Below are 17,443 nucleotides of genomic sequence, written 5' to 3'. Positions count from 1 at the left end.
CTTAGCCTCTCCCAGTCCTGGCAACTCACTCTGCATCACTGATGTCTCACGATACATTGGTCATTTCACACAGTTGCCCGGTGAGGAGTCGATATCACATGGTGGCAGACAATGTGAGCTGGAAACCCCTGCAGAAAACGTTTCCAACCCACATTGAATGGAGGTTGAGCAGAGTTAATGTCCAGTGGGGTTTTGCAGTCTCCCCAGGACATCAGCGGCTGCCTCTACAGCCTCAGTTTGTTTTTTCAGGGGAGTTAAAGTGGCTCTTGGACAGTGATCTGCACAAAGCCCCGCTCCTTTCGTTTTGACCAAACCCCCTAAGAAGCACTTTCACAACAGGGGAGGTGATGGACTCGAGGCTCTGCCTTCTCACTAGACCCCTCCCCCGACCTTCACAGGCCCCTACTCAGTCTCTGGGCTGTGAATAGCTGTGACGTCCGGAAGTCTTAGGGGCTCTCGATAAATTTTTCAGTTGGAGGACATCATTTTGAGTTATGCCACCACACTCACACACGCACAGGGAGGAGATGGTGATCTAATAACTATCACCACTGACCCTGCTACAATATCCACACAGTGGAAAGCATAGCTGGTACTAGCCTGATTTGTTACCCTATCTTTCTGTTCTCCACCTCCCCACTCTTTCCATCTTCCTCTTCCCCTTCACTCTTCTTAATTGCTCTATCTCTTCTCCACTTCCCTTCCCCCTCCCTCTACCCCGCTATCTCATTCTCTTCCTTTCTTTGGGGGAGCGGGATGTAGGGATAATCATACTGTTCATGGTGAGTACACCTGTCACACTGGCATGTTCTCAAGCGGGATGTCAACTAAGTACAAGTCTACATATGTGTTACTTACTCTTTAGATGGCAACTCCACTCCTTCATGTCTTGTGCATCCATCTCGTTGCTGCACACACATATGTATACACTTTGAAATTAGCGGGTTCTTTGTAAGACCAATAGAGCGCCAGTGAAAGGCGTACATGCTTTAGTCAATGTCCCTCTGCGTAACAGAACAGGCGAGGGAGTTGTCCCCCTCCTAACATATTACACTATTTCTCTTTTAGGTTATGTCTGTTATTTGTTTGGGTTCTCTTGGTTGAACATGACACTTTTGTTGGACCTCGTATTTAATGTTGATTATACTGACTGTTGCTGGCCTTTCCCAATATGTTACGCCCACGTAATTACTGTGGAGAGTACTCTGTTCGTTGCACTGTATATACTACTATCATGCCTACCACACCTCAATCCTATAAATTGCTGATTTGGAACATCAGGGGTATGGGCTCACTCCATACACATCATAGAATTCTGTTGCACCTACATCGGCACAAGGCCAATATAGTTACATTCAGGAGACCCACTTGCCAGCAGTTGAAGCCAATAAACTGCATAATAAATGGAGGGGTTAATTATTTGCCACTAGATATTTGTGGTTTGCCCACGGAGCCGCCATCTAGTTATGCACCAGCATCCCCTTTCAAGCACAGGATACTAAAATAGATATTAAAGGATGATACATATTTGTTAAGGCCTTACTGGATGGTGAATTGATAGTCCTGGGTAACATGTATTCCCCAAATACCAACCAATATATGTTCTTCCAGCATATATCCACTATAATAGAAGAATGGGCCCACCTCCCTTGGGTGATAAGGGATGATTTTAATAAAGTTATGGATGTTAACATGGACCGTTCCCATCCTCCCTTACCAAGCACAGGTGCCACTAAATATTCGAAAAACACTCCCCTATTGGGTGTCGAATTGGTCATTAGCTGATGTATGGAGGGAATAATGGTATGAGGAAAAATTCCTTCTTTCCTCCCCCACACTCCCTCCATGCTAGGCTAGATTACATCTACTGCTCATCATACATGATTCCCAAGTTTACCAATACTACTTACCTGGAAAAGACCCTCTCAGATCATAACCCATTTGAAACTGCCCTGACCTGGGGCAGAATCCCAAAACCCATCCCAGTGTGGCGCATGCACCCAACTCAATTAGAAGACGTGGTATTCCACACCACATTGGGTACTGCCATAGACTCCTACTTCGCTGAAAATGAGAATACTGCTTCCATGCCACTCATAGAATGGGAAGCTTTTAAAGTTGTGATTTGTGGAGTATCTCTAGCCATGGTCATGGTAGCCCACTGTTCTGCCCTATGGGAATTAAATGACAGGGAAACACAGCTAGCGGAACTAGAACGTGAATTCCTTCAAGATCCTTCACGTCTAGATGAACTCCAAAACACCAGAGAGTGCCATGCAGAATTATTAGAAAGTCTGCGTATCATAGACTATTGATCATATACACAGCATATATACTCAGAAGGTGACATTGATGGAGCATTACTCGCCCGTATGATACGTTCCTCAATGTCCCCTACGCCGATATTGTCTATCACAACATGTACTACACAAGCAACTATTAATGAAGCCTTCCGTTCGTATTATACTGCACTCTACCAAGTCGGCCCAATCCTTCCACCTTCTACTAGGCATGACTTCCTTACCAGTCTAGACCTTCCCAAAATATCCTCCTTAACTAGTAAGTTACTAGAGGCCCTGTTGACTCCTTCTGAACTAAAGCAAACAATCACTGAGAGGGCAGATAATAAAACACCTGGAATCGACGGAGTCCCCATCCAATTTTATCCAACCTTTGCACCCAGACTGATTCCACACTTATAGAAATTATGTGCGGCATCCCTAAAAGCAGGCACTTTACCTCCCCACCACTAAACAAGTCATGGTCACCTCCCTGCGTAAACCAGGCCACTCCCCAGATGACCTCTCATCGTATGGTCCCCTTTCTTTATTGATCTCTGAATACAAAATCTTTACCAAAGTACTAGCCACACATCTCTTTCCTCTCGTTTCAGAGTTAATTAACACTGACCAATGTAGATTTATTCCCTATCAGAGTACCTCTATGAATATCATAAGGTTATACCAATTTAGGGGGATTGCACATAATACCTTCCAATTGCCGGCGGCCTCTCCCTAGACCTACAGCAGGTGTTTGACTCATTAGAATGGGACTATATGTTCTTAGTCTTAAGAGCATTTAATATACCCCACTCCTTTATTAATTGGATCAAGCTGCTCTACGCTGCCCGTACTGCAAGAGTGAAAACAGAAATGCATATTTCAGACCAATACCAAACCTCCAGAGGCGCATGCCCAGGTTCTCCATTGTGACCATTACTGTTTGTGTTAGCGATGGAACCTTTCACACAAATAATCAAGCAGGAATCCACATATTGGGCTATCTGGAAAGGACCCCAGCTTCATGGAGTGTCACTTTATGTGGATGACATGCTCCTCTTCACCTGGACTTACAACAAAACCTTGCACCAATCTCTAAATCACTCCACTGCTTTGGAGAAATGTCTGGTCTTTGGGTTAATCACGCTAAATGATATGCATTTTTCTTCCAAAATTACATACTCATGACACAGTCACTATAGGCGACCAGAATTTACCTGTTGCACATACTACATTTCGCTACCTGACAATTCAGGTTTACAGAACTTCTAAAGACCTGGTAGACGGGAATTTGACTAAAGCTATAACTGCCTTACGCACACAGGCAAAATTCTGATCCAGTCTTCCTCTATCTGTTACAATAGGTCTAGCATTGTCCAAAAATGGTCATGTTGCCGAAATTATTACATTACTTTGTTAATGTACGCATCATTAATCAAACTAACATTTTCAAAACGTTAGATTCCATTCTTCTTGTTCTCATCTGGGGTTAGTTAGAGTAACTAAAATGACTTCAACCACTATATAGTGCTAGATGGTATACTGGCATGTAGGCCCTACATAACCTTTATGGCCCTAGGCCTGCAAATAATTCTACCAGGCTTGCTTTTTATCTTCATACGGGAGACCCTCTAAACTGATCTCACATGCTGCAGGAACATTTTAGGGCAGCAAGAATTACTGTGCAGATAAAGACACAGTAATATTATCCAGAAAAAATAGTGTTGCAAAACATATTTTTGCAGTACTAAGACAGTTCAGCAAAAATGTTGTGCATTATAGGACAGTGCAATATATACAACAGTGCAGTGAGTTTATGGTTCTGTAAGAACTACTGAGCAGCAAATAGAAAATTCAGAACCAGGTTAATGTACAATTAAATATATTTCAATAACAAGAAGGGTAATAAAAAGCACGTCAAAGACAACGTAAAAAATCCTTCAAAAGCATCCTAGAAAAAAAGTGTGGATGCACTGCTGTTGTCCCTTAATAAAATATGTAACGAACATGCTGGCAGTGAGCACAGTCTCAAGAGAAACACATTAAAATTGCGAAAAAAGATATTAGAACCAAAGTGCATTTTGCTGATGCAAACAGACAAATAAAAATACAAGTAGAAATAACACGAAAGAGCAAGCACAGCTGTGAACATAAGGATTCAACCCAGGGGGAGCGGAAATTCACAGCAAGAATCTCGTGCATGTGAGTAGCACCAACTATTTGTAAATTACACCAAGCATTCTCATTGTTGACAATGTGACTGGCTACACAAACCACAAATTAGGATGTTCAATAATATACGTTTATGCTCTAAAATATTTTGCAGAACTCTTCATTAGTAAATGTATTTTTTCTGCCCCATAGATCACTATGGATACAAGAAAAGACGGATGTTTATCACGTGACTTTCACACTACAGTCCAGAAGATTCGTAGACCAGCATTTGTGTGCTTAGGCATTGCGTGGCCTACATTATAAAACAGATGGTCGAGCAGGCATTCGTTGTTTGCTTAAATGATCGTTTACTGTTTATATTACTTTCGCCGTTTCTGGAAGCATATCTGTAGAACAAACATTTTGTTGTTTATCTTAATGGCTGCGTGCTTTACTGGGACTGGGTCTTAAAAGAGGGCAGCCTTATTTGTATGAGTTAGTGGCTTATTGCAAATGCTCTGCTATTACCACCGTCAAAATAATAAACTTTTACTTACAAAACGGTATATTGTGTTAAATAATATAACACTCCTTGAGAAAGTCATATTCCGTATTTCTAGCTTTTACCATATTTTTCTGCACTATAATTAATCTACACTGGCCAGTTTTGGGTCTGACGTATTATGTATACATCGCCCCTTGAGAATATCACCTTCTGACACGTACACGTTAAGTACTAATATTCTGTGACATAAACATTTTCAATGAATTTTGTTTGACATTTGATAAATAAATGAGTAGTTCTAAATATAAACCGTAAAGTGCATAGATGGCTAGATTGAAAGAGATTAATAAAACATGCACATCACCTGTACATAACCGTGCGCATATGTTGGGGTTCTACATACACATAGTCCGGCCCAGACTTGTTCCAGGTCATCGCTGACCCCGTCAGGTCACGACTCACTTCCTGTGTGGGCGCGTGCCCATTTAAGCTCCACTTGGGTGGCCACCTGCGCCAGTGTCATCAAGGGCCGCATTTTCAGGACACTATTGTCATACAGGCAGACAGACCGACGAGCATTGGACAGACACAGGAGAGAAGACATAGGCGGACAGACCGACAAACAGAGAAACTTCAGGTCGGACAGATAGACAGGGAGACCAATTACATGCAGATAGAGAGGAAGGCAGCTGCTGCAGACGGGGAGAGAGACGCACAGCAACGATAGCACTGACAGATACAAAGTAGTTATAGCAGACAGCAGCCAGGATATTGTTAGAGTTATTGCCGTCATCGTCGTCAGGCATTACTCACCTTGTCCAACTCTGTCTGCTGGCATGGGAAGGAGAAAGTGAAGCCCAAAGGAAGAGTCTTCTGTTTCAGGTGAAATCGATCCAAGAAACGCGACAAGCATCCGGCGATGTGATCGAAGAGCTGAAAGAGGGAAGCATGGTAGCGTGAGCCAGGACGTGCTTCGGGCACCTATGGATGGAAGGCGCTTTCAGCCTCAAAGAGCAGGAACCACCCACTCCCTGAAGCCAGGCATCACCGGCCTACTAGGATTAAACAACTTCACCTCCCGAGACCAGGCGCTCCCTGGGACCACGCACCTCCACCCGCCACCATGAGGTCCAGTACCTCCACCCCTAACAGTAAGCGCCTCCACCCAAGAATAGTTCCAACTACTCCACGGAGATGAGGCTTCTTCACTGTCACTCCCTGGCATAACTTCTTTATAGGAATGTTTGCTGGAGGACAGACAGACTCAGTGATAGGGACCCACATGTTTTTCATGTTCCTTTGTATTTATTTTACGTAACTTAGCTCATTAGTGAGTGTGGGGCCCACTAAATAAATACGTTGTATTCTTTTATGGCTTAAATCACCTGTCTTTTCCTTTTCTACTACTTACTTAAAAACTGAACAGTAGTGATAGAAACATGTAAAAATAAAATTAGAAATGATCAAGAGATGTTTTGTACCACAGGGTCATCAACAGAACAGGGATCAATGGGCCAGTAGGTATATTGTTGACACATTCCATGTTATCTCATTTAAATAATATGTGTAGGCCTCAGATGCCAGTCCTCAAACAGTGCATAGCAGCTGCTTTCACTATTTGTGTAAAGGGACAGGTCTGTGTATGTGAGTGATGCAGATTAGATAGAAATGCAAGCGCTGTTTGCCAAGCAGGATATCTCCAAAGCAGAGGGAGGAAACCGCTCTATTCTACTGCAGAGTTATAGGGTGTCCGATTGTGATACATGTAGGAGACATTTGTATGCAGTGCAAAAAGCAGGGACTGTGGTCTTCCAAAGTGTGTGCATAAAAATGTCACTCTGTGTACAACATCACTGATGTCTTCTACCTGTGAAGATTGTGCGGGGACTATAATATAACCCCTTCTATTTGTGACCTGAGGATCGGTTCCTCCAGGTCTCCAGTTAATTACTCAAATATCTAGGTTGCATTCACCTCAGGTATGTGATCCTCATCAGGAAGGGTCACAAGATGGATGCTGGCACTAGTCTACACAGAGGATCATTTCTGAGCGTGGAAACTGGTGACACCCTACACGCCTCTAATGTCACAGAATGGTCTTTGGTCTGGAGGGAAGATGGGATCCAAAAGGTGTGCAGAGTAGCAGGCTCCCATGACGAGGTCCCAATCCCATCGCCTTTAATGCCTTGCTTCCACATGAATGAATGGTTTGTTGCCCTGCAATTTTAATAGGCTGTTACCTTTATACTGTATGGACTTTTAACTGCACAGTAGTTAGTTTTACGCTACGTTTATCTGCACTTTAATTGCGTGAAGAATGGTTTGACATCTGTGACATCATGCCCTCTAATATGGTCCCTCGTTGGCCTCTTAAGTTCCAGTTCTTGGGGAAAAGATACAATTTCTGGCTCTCTTGAAGCCAGAGCACCTGCAGTGCAGAGCTTGAAGGACATTGCCTCACTAGGCTGGACCATTCACTCAGTATTGAAAAGAACATTTTCAAGGACTGCTTTTAGCTCCTGCATCCACCCCTGCATGGCTGTGAGTACTGAATGATTCCATCTCCATGGTCAGGATCTTCTAGGCTTCTTCATGGTGGGAAGTACAGGTAACCGCGGCATTCCGAAAGCAGGTGTCCTATCCCCTGAATCCCCTGTGTGTGCTACACCACCTTATCGGGCATGTAATAGCTCCAAATTTCTCCAAACGCAGTGGAGACAGTAAATCTCCTAGTGCCTGCACTGAACATCAGATAGTCACAAACGAAGGGGTGTACCATAGGCACCTACAACCCCTGTGGTGAGGGGGGACTCAAACATTCACCGGTCCCTCAACCCTTGAGATGGCTTCCATTCACCCTAGGCCAAAGAATATCTGTGAACGGTGGTAGACCAAGGAGCCCCTCTACAAATTCTGCCAGTGGAGCCCATAATTTTGCATTACGCCTCTGCACAAACATCCACACCAACAGTGGAGGATTCACACTCAGTGCTTAATTTGTGCCCGTGGCTGATAGTGCTGGGCACCAGCGCTCATTTTAGGGGGCTGGCATTTATTTTTCAGCATCAGATTTCCCCTGTAGCATGAGACGGAGAGAGGCTGACAATTAAGACAGAATAAGTAATAGAAATTTAGAAATCAGTGACAAATGAAGAAAACAAGGATGGAAAAGAACCCACAAGTTTGGGATAAATAGACAGGAAATGTAAGGTTGTGGAAGCCAGAGGCATAAGGTGGAATTAAGAGAGCAGGAGTCTTGGTATTTGGGAACCCCGGTACTCGTTACAAATGAATCACTGTTCACCCCCACAGACACTGCCACAGAGACTGAACACTCCATGGACAGTTCACCTAACGAGAACACTGGACAGTTTCCCATGGCCCGCAGTATGTTTTCTTAAACTGAGAACACTGGGACCGGGGCAGACGACTATTGTGCGGTTGCCTGGTGCAGAATGCGTAATAGCGTTAAATGATGTAATTAGCAGGAACAATGTACACTGGTGAGACACATTTGAGGCTGTAATTGAAAGACAATTCTCACTTTTATCTGAGCATCCGCACCTACGCATTATCTCTTTAAAAATGCTCAGCACATCCTGTTTACTCAGTGAAAACGGCACTCTTTAAATGTATTGACAAAGCAGCCAAGGTTTACATTCTGCTTATTTTAAAATGCTCCCACTTTGTGTCAATTCTGTGCTTAATTGCTCCTTTAAATACAGAACAGCTACATGCGATTTTGAGGTAGGTAAAAATGACTTCTAAAGATTCTTCCCACATTTCCACGTGTGGTGATGATCGTTGTATTTGCTGCTATTTAGAAGTCACAGAGTGAGAAGGGCACTCCGAGGGCGCTAACGAAAACATAACGTGATCACAAAACTAGATGGCAAACTGCAGTGACATTCCATGTCATACTTTCCTTAAAGCCTCAAAGAAAATGCAAGCTTTATTTCTAAATCTAAAGGCACGCATTGCCTCAAACACTGACTGCTTTGCAGTGGCTAACCAGTGGGTATGAATGTGTGGTTCATATAGAATGCATAAACTGTATACATGTTCACCTTCGTTTTAAATACAAGTAGCAATAATTGTCCATCGGATCTGATTGCAAAATACACCAGTTCCCGTTAAAGTGTGTGGAAAGGTAGGGCAGTGAAGCCACATCCTGTCATGACACTTCCTGTGACGTCACTGTGCACTGTCTGTGCTCGCTTTAGATGTGTTTTTTGTTGCAGAAGGCAAAGGGTAACCCCCTTTACTTCTGTAACAAAAAACAAATCTAAAGCTATAGTGAGTAAGGAAGATGGAGGGATGGGGAAGTATAGATAAATCTAAAGTATAGAAGGGGGATGGAGAAGTAAGAAAGTAAAGCGGCAAAGAAGGGTAACGTGTAAGAAGAGGCATTGGATGGAGAAGTGTAGGGAGTGAAGGTGAAAAAGAAGAGATAGGAAGAAAGTGAGAAAAAGTGTACTTTGCTTGTTGACATAAAGGGCAGACCCTGAAATAAAGAAATACTGCATTAGGTCCTCCATGAACTGTGGGCAATTCGATGCTGGTGTTACGTGTTGAGAAAGGGCTGGTTTAGTTCCATTCCGGCCTTGGATACTGACACCCATTGACACCTCCTCGCAATCTTGAGGACATAAACCCACACGGAAGGACTCATGCATTGCGAGGGAAAGGTACCCCAAAACAAGACAGGGCCGGCGTTGGCACTGGTGGTGCCCAGAGCAACATTCTATTTTGCCCCCCACCCCCATGACCTCCTCCTCGGATTTCCTCACTACCACCTGTGCCCCATATCTCTTTACAGTCCCTCTCTGACATACATTTCATTTGTTTTAAAGGGTGGCCTTACTATCCTACTAAGCTAACCACATAAAAAAACAGATCTGTTCATTGCAGCATGCATATTAACCCTCTGTGCTACTTTATTGCAAGTTAAAACTGCCACTAGACAAAACTCCTCTCCCAAGCAGAAACATTAATCACAAGGGTTATCTTGACATATTTATTGCTGCCTGAAAGAAGAACACACAAGGAACTCTGCAGCAGGTGCTTTTAAATCATACCTTATTGCTCACCACAGAGCTCCCTCTCAGAGGAACAGAGGGGTGTGGTGTGGGAGAGGAGTGGGGGAGAGACACACACGCAGTGGGGACATTTGTAGTGCTGCAGCCAGTGATGTCCCTGTTCTTTGTTGTAAGGAAGCTTGCACTACTGTTGCCCATTCAGCTGTCCTGCTATAGGTTAGTGAAGCTTGGTAGAAACAGTTTTTACGGTACACATTGAGCTTCGTGAGGTATTGCCATTTACAAGGATGCTCTGATCTGTGCTGCACCTCCTTCAACTTCTCGTGAGCTATGGGGCCACTTTAAAGATATCTACTACTTCTCATATGGTAGAGATGCTTCTTCACAGCCTCCTGCCCTTTTACCCCAAGTGCCATTGCCCCTTACCCCATGCCCCGCTCTCCCTTCACACTCTGCAGCACATTGGTGTTCCATTACCTGTGTCCCACTGCCAATCATGATCTACCCATGCCCCGCTCTCCCTTCACACTCTGCAGCACATTGGTGTTCCGTTACCTGTGTCCCACTGCCAATCATGATCTACCCATGCCCCGCTCTCCCTTCACACTCTGCAGCACATTGGTGTTCCGTTACCTGTGTCCCACTGCCAATCATGATCTACCCATGCCCCGCTCTCCCTTCACACTCTGCAGCACATTGGTGTTCCATTACCTGTGTCCCACTGCCAATCATGATCTCTTGCGGGATTGCATAGATCTCGCTCTCAATCTCCACACCGTGCTCCCCATCTTCAGCCACCTTCACCTGCAGGACCCGGAAGTTGGTGCCGCCAAGGTCCAGCGCCAGGAAGTGCCCTCGCTCTGTGGGTAAAAGACAGGGGTCGTTAGTTCCTCTTGCAGGGTGTGGGTCTAGGGGTTTAGCGGGCATGGACTGGAATGACACAAGGTGGCATGCTGCCGCGTTTAGGGGATCAGTGGATACAGCCCATAACGGGTAGACTTGTGTGGAGTCGAACCCTATGTTGGGAGATGGTCAGACCAGACAAGTGTCACACATCACCTGTGACACGAACGCATTTTAGATTTTCACACTGCATCCCCAAGGAACCATGTTTTAGTCAACCACACTTTTGGGTTTTTATAACAGACTGTCTTGCTGGGGCTTCTGTCAGCTTTGAAAGTGCTTGAAGCCGGACACAGGTCATGCTGCAGAGGAGAAATGTTCATTAGGGGTCCTGAGTGGAAGCTCTGCATTGTGTGCTGGAGCTGTGCGTGGTGTGAATATTTTTGCAGCCTATATGGACGCTGCACACGTGCAGGAATTGGAACAATGCAGGTAAAATGTGCATAATAGGAAAGAGGTGCGTACAGTTTGGATATTTGTACATAGTGGGATTCTGTGCATATTGTGGGTGCTCTCGAGTTTGAGAGGACCCTGCTTAGTGGGCGGGTTTTACCCGGTGCAGGGATGTGTAAAATACAGTATAGAGCAGCAGTGATGCACATTTTGAAGAGCTGTAGTTAGTGTAGGATAGCCGCACATAATTTGAGAGATTCAAATCATTTGTGAGTTCTGAAAGGGGCGCAGCGCTTTATAACGAGGAGGTGAGATGCAGTGTGTCCGGGTGTGCTGCGGGAACGTGAGAGCTGTGCAGTGTCAGAGTGTGCTGCGGGAGTGTGAGAGCTGTGCAGTGTCAGGGTGCGCTGCGGGAGTGTGAGAGCTGTGTTGTGTCCGGGTGCGCTGCGGGAACGTGAGAGCTGTGCAGTGTCAGAGTGTGCTGCGGGAGTGTGAGAGCTGTGCAAAGTGTCAGGGTGCGCTGCAGGAGTGTGAGAGCTGTGCAGTGTCAGGGTGCGCTGCGGGAGTGTGAGAGCTGTGCAGTGTCAGAGTGTGCTGCGGGAGTGTGAGAGCTGTGCAGTGTCAGGGTGCGCTGCGGGAGTGTGAGAGCTGTGCAGTGTCAGGGTGCGCTGCGGGAGTGTGAGAGCTGTGCAGTGTCCGGGTGCGCTGCGGGAACGTGAGAGCTGTGCAGTGTCAGAGTGTGCTGCGGGAGTGTGAGAGCTTTGCAGTGTCAGAGTGTGCTGCGGGAGTGTGAGAGCTGTGCAGAGTGTCAGGGTGCGCTGCGGGAGTGTGAGAGCTGTGCAAAGTGTCAGGGTGCGCTGCGGGAGTGTGAGAGCTGTGCAGTGTCCGGGTGTGCTGCGGGAGCGTGAGAGCTGTGCAGTGTGTCATGGTGTGCTGCGGGAGTGTGAGAGCTGTGCTAAGTGTCAGGGTGCGCTGAGGGAGTGTGAGAGCGGTGCAGTGTCAGGGTGTGCTGCGGGAGTGTGAGAGCGGTGCAGTGTCAGGGTGCGCTGCGGGAGTGTGAGAGCTGTGCAGTGTCAGGGTGTGCTGCGGGAGTGTGAGAGTCAGAGTGTGCTGCGGGAGTATGAGAGCTGTGCAGTGTCCTGGTGTGCTGCGGGAGTGTGAGAGCTTTGCAGTGTCAGAGTGCGCTGCGGGAGTGTGAGAGCTTTGCAGTGTCAGAGTGTGCTGCGGGAGTGTGAGAGCTGTGCAAAGTGTCAGGGTGCGCTGAGGGAGTGTGAGAGCTGTGCAAAGTGTCAGGGTGCGCTGCGGGAGTGTGAGAGCTGTGCAGTGTCCGGGTGTGCTGCGGGAGCGTGAGAGCTGTGCAGTGTGTCATGGTGTGCTGCGGGAGTGTGAGAGCTGTGCTAAGTGTCAGGGTGCGCTGAGGGAGTGTGAGAGCGGTGCAGTGTCAGGGTGTGCTGCAGGAGTGTGAGAGCTGTGCAGTGTCAGGGTGCGCTGCGGGAGTGTGAGAGCTGTGCAGTGTCTGGGTGTGCTGCGGGAGTGTAAGAGCTGTGCAGTGTCCGGGTGTGCTGCGGGAGTGTGAGAGCGGTGCAGTGTCAGGGTGTGCTGCGGGAGTGTGAGAGCTGTGCAGTGTCAGGGTGTGCTGCGGGAGTGTGAGAGCTGTGCAGTGTCAGGGTGTGCTGCGGGAGTGTGAGAGTCAGAGTGTGCTGCGGGAGTATGAGAGCTGTGCAGTGTCCGGGTGTGCTGCAGGAGTGTGAGAGCGGTGCAGTGTCAGGGTGTGCTGCAGGAGTGTGAGAGCTGTGCAGTGTCAAGGCGTGCTGCGGGAGTGTGAGAGACAGAGTGTGCTGCGGGAGTGTGAGAGCTGTGCAGTGTCAGGGTGTGCTGCGGGAGTGTGAGAGCGGTGCAGTGTCAGGGTGTGCTGCGGGAGTGTGAGAGTCAGAGTGTGCTGCTGGAGTGTGAGAGCTGTGCAGTGTCAGGGTGTGCTGCGAGAGTGTGAGAGCGGTGCAGTGTCAGGGTGTGCTTTGGGAGTGTGAGAGCTGTGCAGTGTCAGGGTGTGCTGCGGGAGCGTGAGAGTTGTGCAGTGTCAGGGTGCGCTGAGGGAGCGTGAGAGCGGTGCAGTGTCAGGGTGCGCTGCGGGAGCGTGAGAGCTCTGCAGTGTCAGGGTGCGCTGCGGGAGCGTGAGAGCTGTGCAGTGTCAGGGTGCGCTGCGGGAGCGTGAGAGCTGTGCAGTGTCAGGTGTGCTGCGGGAGCGTGAGAGCTGTGCAGTGTCAGGGTGCGCTTCGGGAGCGTGAGAGCTGTGCAGTGTCATGGTGCGCTGCAGGAGCTTGAGAGCTGGGCAGTGTCAAGGTGCGCTGCGGGAGCGTGAGAGCTGGGCAGTGTCAGGGTGTGCTGCGGGAGCGTGAGAGCTGGGCAGTGTCAGGGTGTGCTGCGGGAGTGTGAGAGTCAGAGTGTGCTGCGGGAGTGTGAGAGCTGTGCAGTGTCAGGGTGTGCTGCGGGAGTGTGAGAGCGGTGCAGTGTCAGGGTGTGCTTCGGGAGCGTGAGAGCTGTGCAGTGTCCGGGTGTGCTGCGGGAGCGTGAGAGCTGTGCAGTGTCAGGGTGCGCTGCGGGAGTGTGAGAGCTGTGCAGTGTCAGGGTGTGCTGCGGGAGTGTGAGAGCGGTGCAGTGTCAGTGTGCGCTGCGGGAGCGTGAGAGCTGTGCAGTGTCAGGGAGCGCTGCGGGAGCGTGAGAGCGGTGCAGTGTCAGGGTGTGCTTCGGGAGCGTGAGAGCGGTGCAGTGTCAGGGTGCGCTTCGGGAGCGTGAGAGCTGTGCAGTGTCAGAGTGTGCTGCGGGAGTGTGAGAGCGGTGCAGTGTCAGGGTGTGCTGCGGGAGTGTGAGAGCTGTGCAGTGTCAGGGTGTGCTGCGGGAGTGTGAGAGTCAGAGTGTGCTGCGGATGAGAGCTGTGCAGTGTCCGGGTGTGCTGCGGGAGTGTGAGAGCGGTGCAGTGTCAGGGTGTGCTGCAGGAGTGTGAGAGCTGTGCAGTGTCAAGGCATGCTGCGGGAGTGTGAGAGTCAGAGTGTGCTGCGGGAGTGTGAGAGCTGTGCAGTGTCAGGGTGTGCTGCGGGAGTGTGAGAGCGGTGCAGTGTCAGGGTGTGCTGCGGGAGTGTGAGAGTCAGAGTGTGCTGCTGGAGTGTGAGAGCTGTGCAGTGTCAGGGTGTGCTGCGAGAGTGTGAGAGCGGTGCAGTGTCAGGGTGTGCTTTGGGAGTGTGAGAGCTGTGCAGTGTCAGGGTGCGCTGCAGGCACGTGAGAGTGGTGCAGTGTCAGGGTGCGCTGCGGGAGCGTGAGAGCTGTGCAGTGTCAGGGTGCGCTGCGGGAGCGTGAGAGCGGTGCAGTGTCAGGGTGCGCTGCGGGAGCGTGAGAGCTGTGCAGTGTCAGGGTGCGCTGCGGGAGCGTGAGAGCTGTGCAGTGTCAGGGTGCGCTGCGGGAGCGTGAGAGCTGTGCAGTGTCAGGTGTGCTGCGGGAGCGTGAGAGCTGTGCAGTGTCAGGGTGCGCTTCGGGAGCGTGAGAGCTGTGCAGTGTCATGGTGCGCTGCAGGAGCTTGAAAGCTGGGCAGTGTCAAGGTGCGCTGCGGGAGCGTGAGAGCTGGGCAGTGTCAGGGTGTGCTGCAGGAGCGTGAGAGCTGGGCAGTGTCAGGGTGTGCTGCGGGAGTGTGAGAGTCAGAGTGTGCTGCAGGAGTGTGAGAGCTGTGCAGTGTTAGGGTGTGCTGCGGGAGTGTGAGAGCGGTGCAGTGTCAGGGTGTGCTTTGGGAGCGTGAGAGCTGTGCAGTGTCCGTGTGTGCTGCGGGAGCGTGAGAGCTGTGCAGTGTCAGGGTGCGCTGCGGGAGTGTGAGAGCTGTGCAGTGTCAGGGTGTGCTGCGGGAGTGTGAGAGCGGTGCAGTGTCAGGGTGCGCTGCGGGAGCGTGAGAGCTGTGCAGTGTCAGGGAGCGCTGCGGGAGCGTGAGAGTGGTGCAGTGTCAGGGTGCGCTTCGGGAGCGTGAGAGCGGTGCAGTGTCAGGGTGCGCTTCGGGAGCGTGAGAGTTGTGCAGTGTCAGAGTGTGCTGCGGGAGCGTGAGAGCTGTGCAGTGTCAGGGTGCGCTGCGGGAGCATGAGAGCTGTGCAGTGTCAGGGTGTGCTGCGGGAGTGTGAGAGCTGTGCAGTGTCAGGAGCTGTGTGTTGGTAGCAGTATACATTGCACTGAAAGGTGCCTCGCACAGTGCTGGTCGCTGTGTTTAGCAGTAGGGGGTGCAGTGTGACTTGCCTGGTGCATATGGAAAAGTGCCCGCTCCGCAGTGGGGGGGCGCGTCCCGTTAGGACACGGGGCCTCCAAGGCCCGGGGGCACTCCCCCCCCCCCTTTCTCCTTCTGCCGGGGGTGCTGGAGTTTGGCCGGATGTCCGCCCTGACACCTCGCGAGGCGTTGGGGCGGAAGTCCATCTTGCAGGGGGCATGGCGTGGGGCCGACGTGCGCCGGTTCCGGCCGCCGCATACTGGTGGGGGGCTATTTAATGGCCCCCCCAAGAAGGCTAGACCTTCTTTTCCGGGGTGCGGCGGCGGGACCTGGCGTGCGGCCCACGATTGTCCCACCCACCCTCTCCTTTGTGTTTAGTAGTTTGGAAAGAAGTTGGGAAATTGAGATAAGAAATATGACTAGAAACAATAGGAGGGGGTCCCCAAGGTGGGGCCCCCAGGAGGACATCTGGGATAGGATCCTGAAGTTCTGAGCCAACCAGCGGATGTACACACCAGATCAGGGGGTAAGAGACCTCAGATCGCTGGGGGAGAACATGGGGCTCCAGCTCTTGGCTCCCCCCATTACACCCCAGGGGCGATTGGTGTTTGGAGGGGGGGCGGAACCCGAAACTGGAGGACAAGGTACTGTGTAGTCAGGGTAACCGTCCCTCCTATGGATACAGGTGAGACATGGGTCACCTGTGTGGTCCAAATGGTGGTTCAGGACAGGAAGGGATCCTGTCAGATTGGTTATGGTCACAAGAATTTCTCAGTAACATGTAAATAAAAATGTTTTCTTTGTTGACTAACCTTGCTATACTTGCTATTTGATGTTTGGCTTGTTGAAGTTATGAGTTATTTTGAATTATGTCTTTTTGAAAATAAAAGATACTTCTTCCAACGAATAGAGCTTGTCGTCTCGTGTATTCCTGGCGGAGGGAGTGTGGGCCGTTATGGAGGTCTCCGGGTCCTATAGTACTATGCAGTGGAGGGTCCTAAGTTATTGAATGTCCGGAGTCGAAACCTGACGTTCAAATCTGATTTTGTGCGAATTGGAAAGATTTGAAAAAAAAGATTTCCTGGCTCACCTACAACTTAGCATACATTTTAGGGGTTGCAATTAAGAACAGGAGGCTGGATCTCCACTTTACTGAATTCATTCTAACTCACAACTGCTACGTGTCTATCTCCCTGCTACTACATTTTTTGTTGCTTTTTCTACTTCGGCCATAGTGCTCTGAAGTCACCACACGGTTAGAAGCATCACTTTACACCACTGCCTAATAAATAGATAGGTAGTATGACGATCTGTAACAAGGCAGCAATATTCTGTGGGATGGAGGGTGGAATACGGAGTGTGAGGAGATTCGGGCAGTAGGGGATCCGCGTGGCATGTGGTGGGTGTGTAAAACGTGGGAGTTTCAGAGTAAGGAGTTTAGTGTGAGAAGCTTCCTGATTGTGGCGATATGGGGTCAGTGTGGACGTGGGTTGCGCTGGTAGGCTGGTTGTTGGTGTGCTGTGAGGCGTGCCAACACATTGTGGGCAAATAGACAAAGCTAACGTGATCAATAAAATGCGCCGAGTCGCAGGCTTCTTCATCTCCCGGCTCATGAGTGCCTCTCACTTCCTCATTCTCGCTTCTCGAGTGATGCTTTATTGGCAGTATATAGAATTTCCCAAGCTCTGACATAGCTTTACGTGGTGCATGATTACGAGGTTAAACGAAGAGCAGAAACGTGCACACATGCCCCGATGCGCGGGTGGTGCTTCCTTATTTCTGGGTGTCTGCAAGTCATGCTTGCCAGTCGAGTCATCTGGGGGTAGCGGGAAGGGCATGAACCAGCTTTGCTGTGCAGACAGGACCACCGTCTCACTTCCTCAGATGTGCAATACCCGTCCAGGGCAGCAGGCGCGGGCAGCAGGCCATCATTGAA

General features: G+C 49.4%; 1 protein-coding gene across 2 annotated transcripts in view; it reads right to left on the bottom strand.

Annotated features, from left to right (window-relative positions):
- The window catches only part of HK3 (hexokinase 3), a 296,343-nt gene that overhangs the window by 167,140 nt on the left and 111,760 nt on the right, over positions 1–17,443 (bottom strand). The window contains exons 4-5 of one of the 2 annotated variants that reach the window (XM_069244551.1): positions 10,689–10,837; positions 5,752–5,871 (exon numbers count right to left, since the gene is read on the bottom strand). In XM_069244551.1, coding sequence (XP_069100652.1) covers positions 5,752–5,871; positions 10,689–10,837 — 269 coding nt within the window. Of the gene's footprint in view, positions 1–5,751; positions 5,872–10,454; positions 10,475–10,688; positions 10,838–17,443 lie in introns of those variants that run through there. The other variant, XM_069244552.1, reaches the window with a different exon arrangement.

This window comes from Pleurodeles waltl, chromosome 7 (assembly GCF_031143425.1).
Source record: "Pleurodeles waltl isolate 20211129_DDA chromosome 7, aPleWal1.hap1.20221129, whole genome shotgun sequence".
NCBI classification, from domain to species: Eukaryota; Metazoa; Chordata; class Amphibia; order Caudata; family Salamandridae; genus Pleurodeles; species Pleurodeles waltl.
Note: the sequence above shows the minus strand (reverse complement) of the source record. Positions and strands in the feature narration are given on the sequence as shown.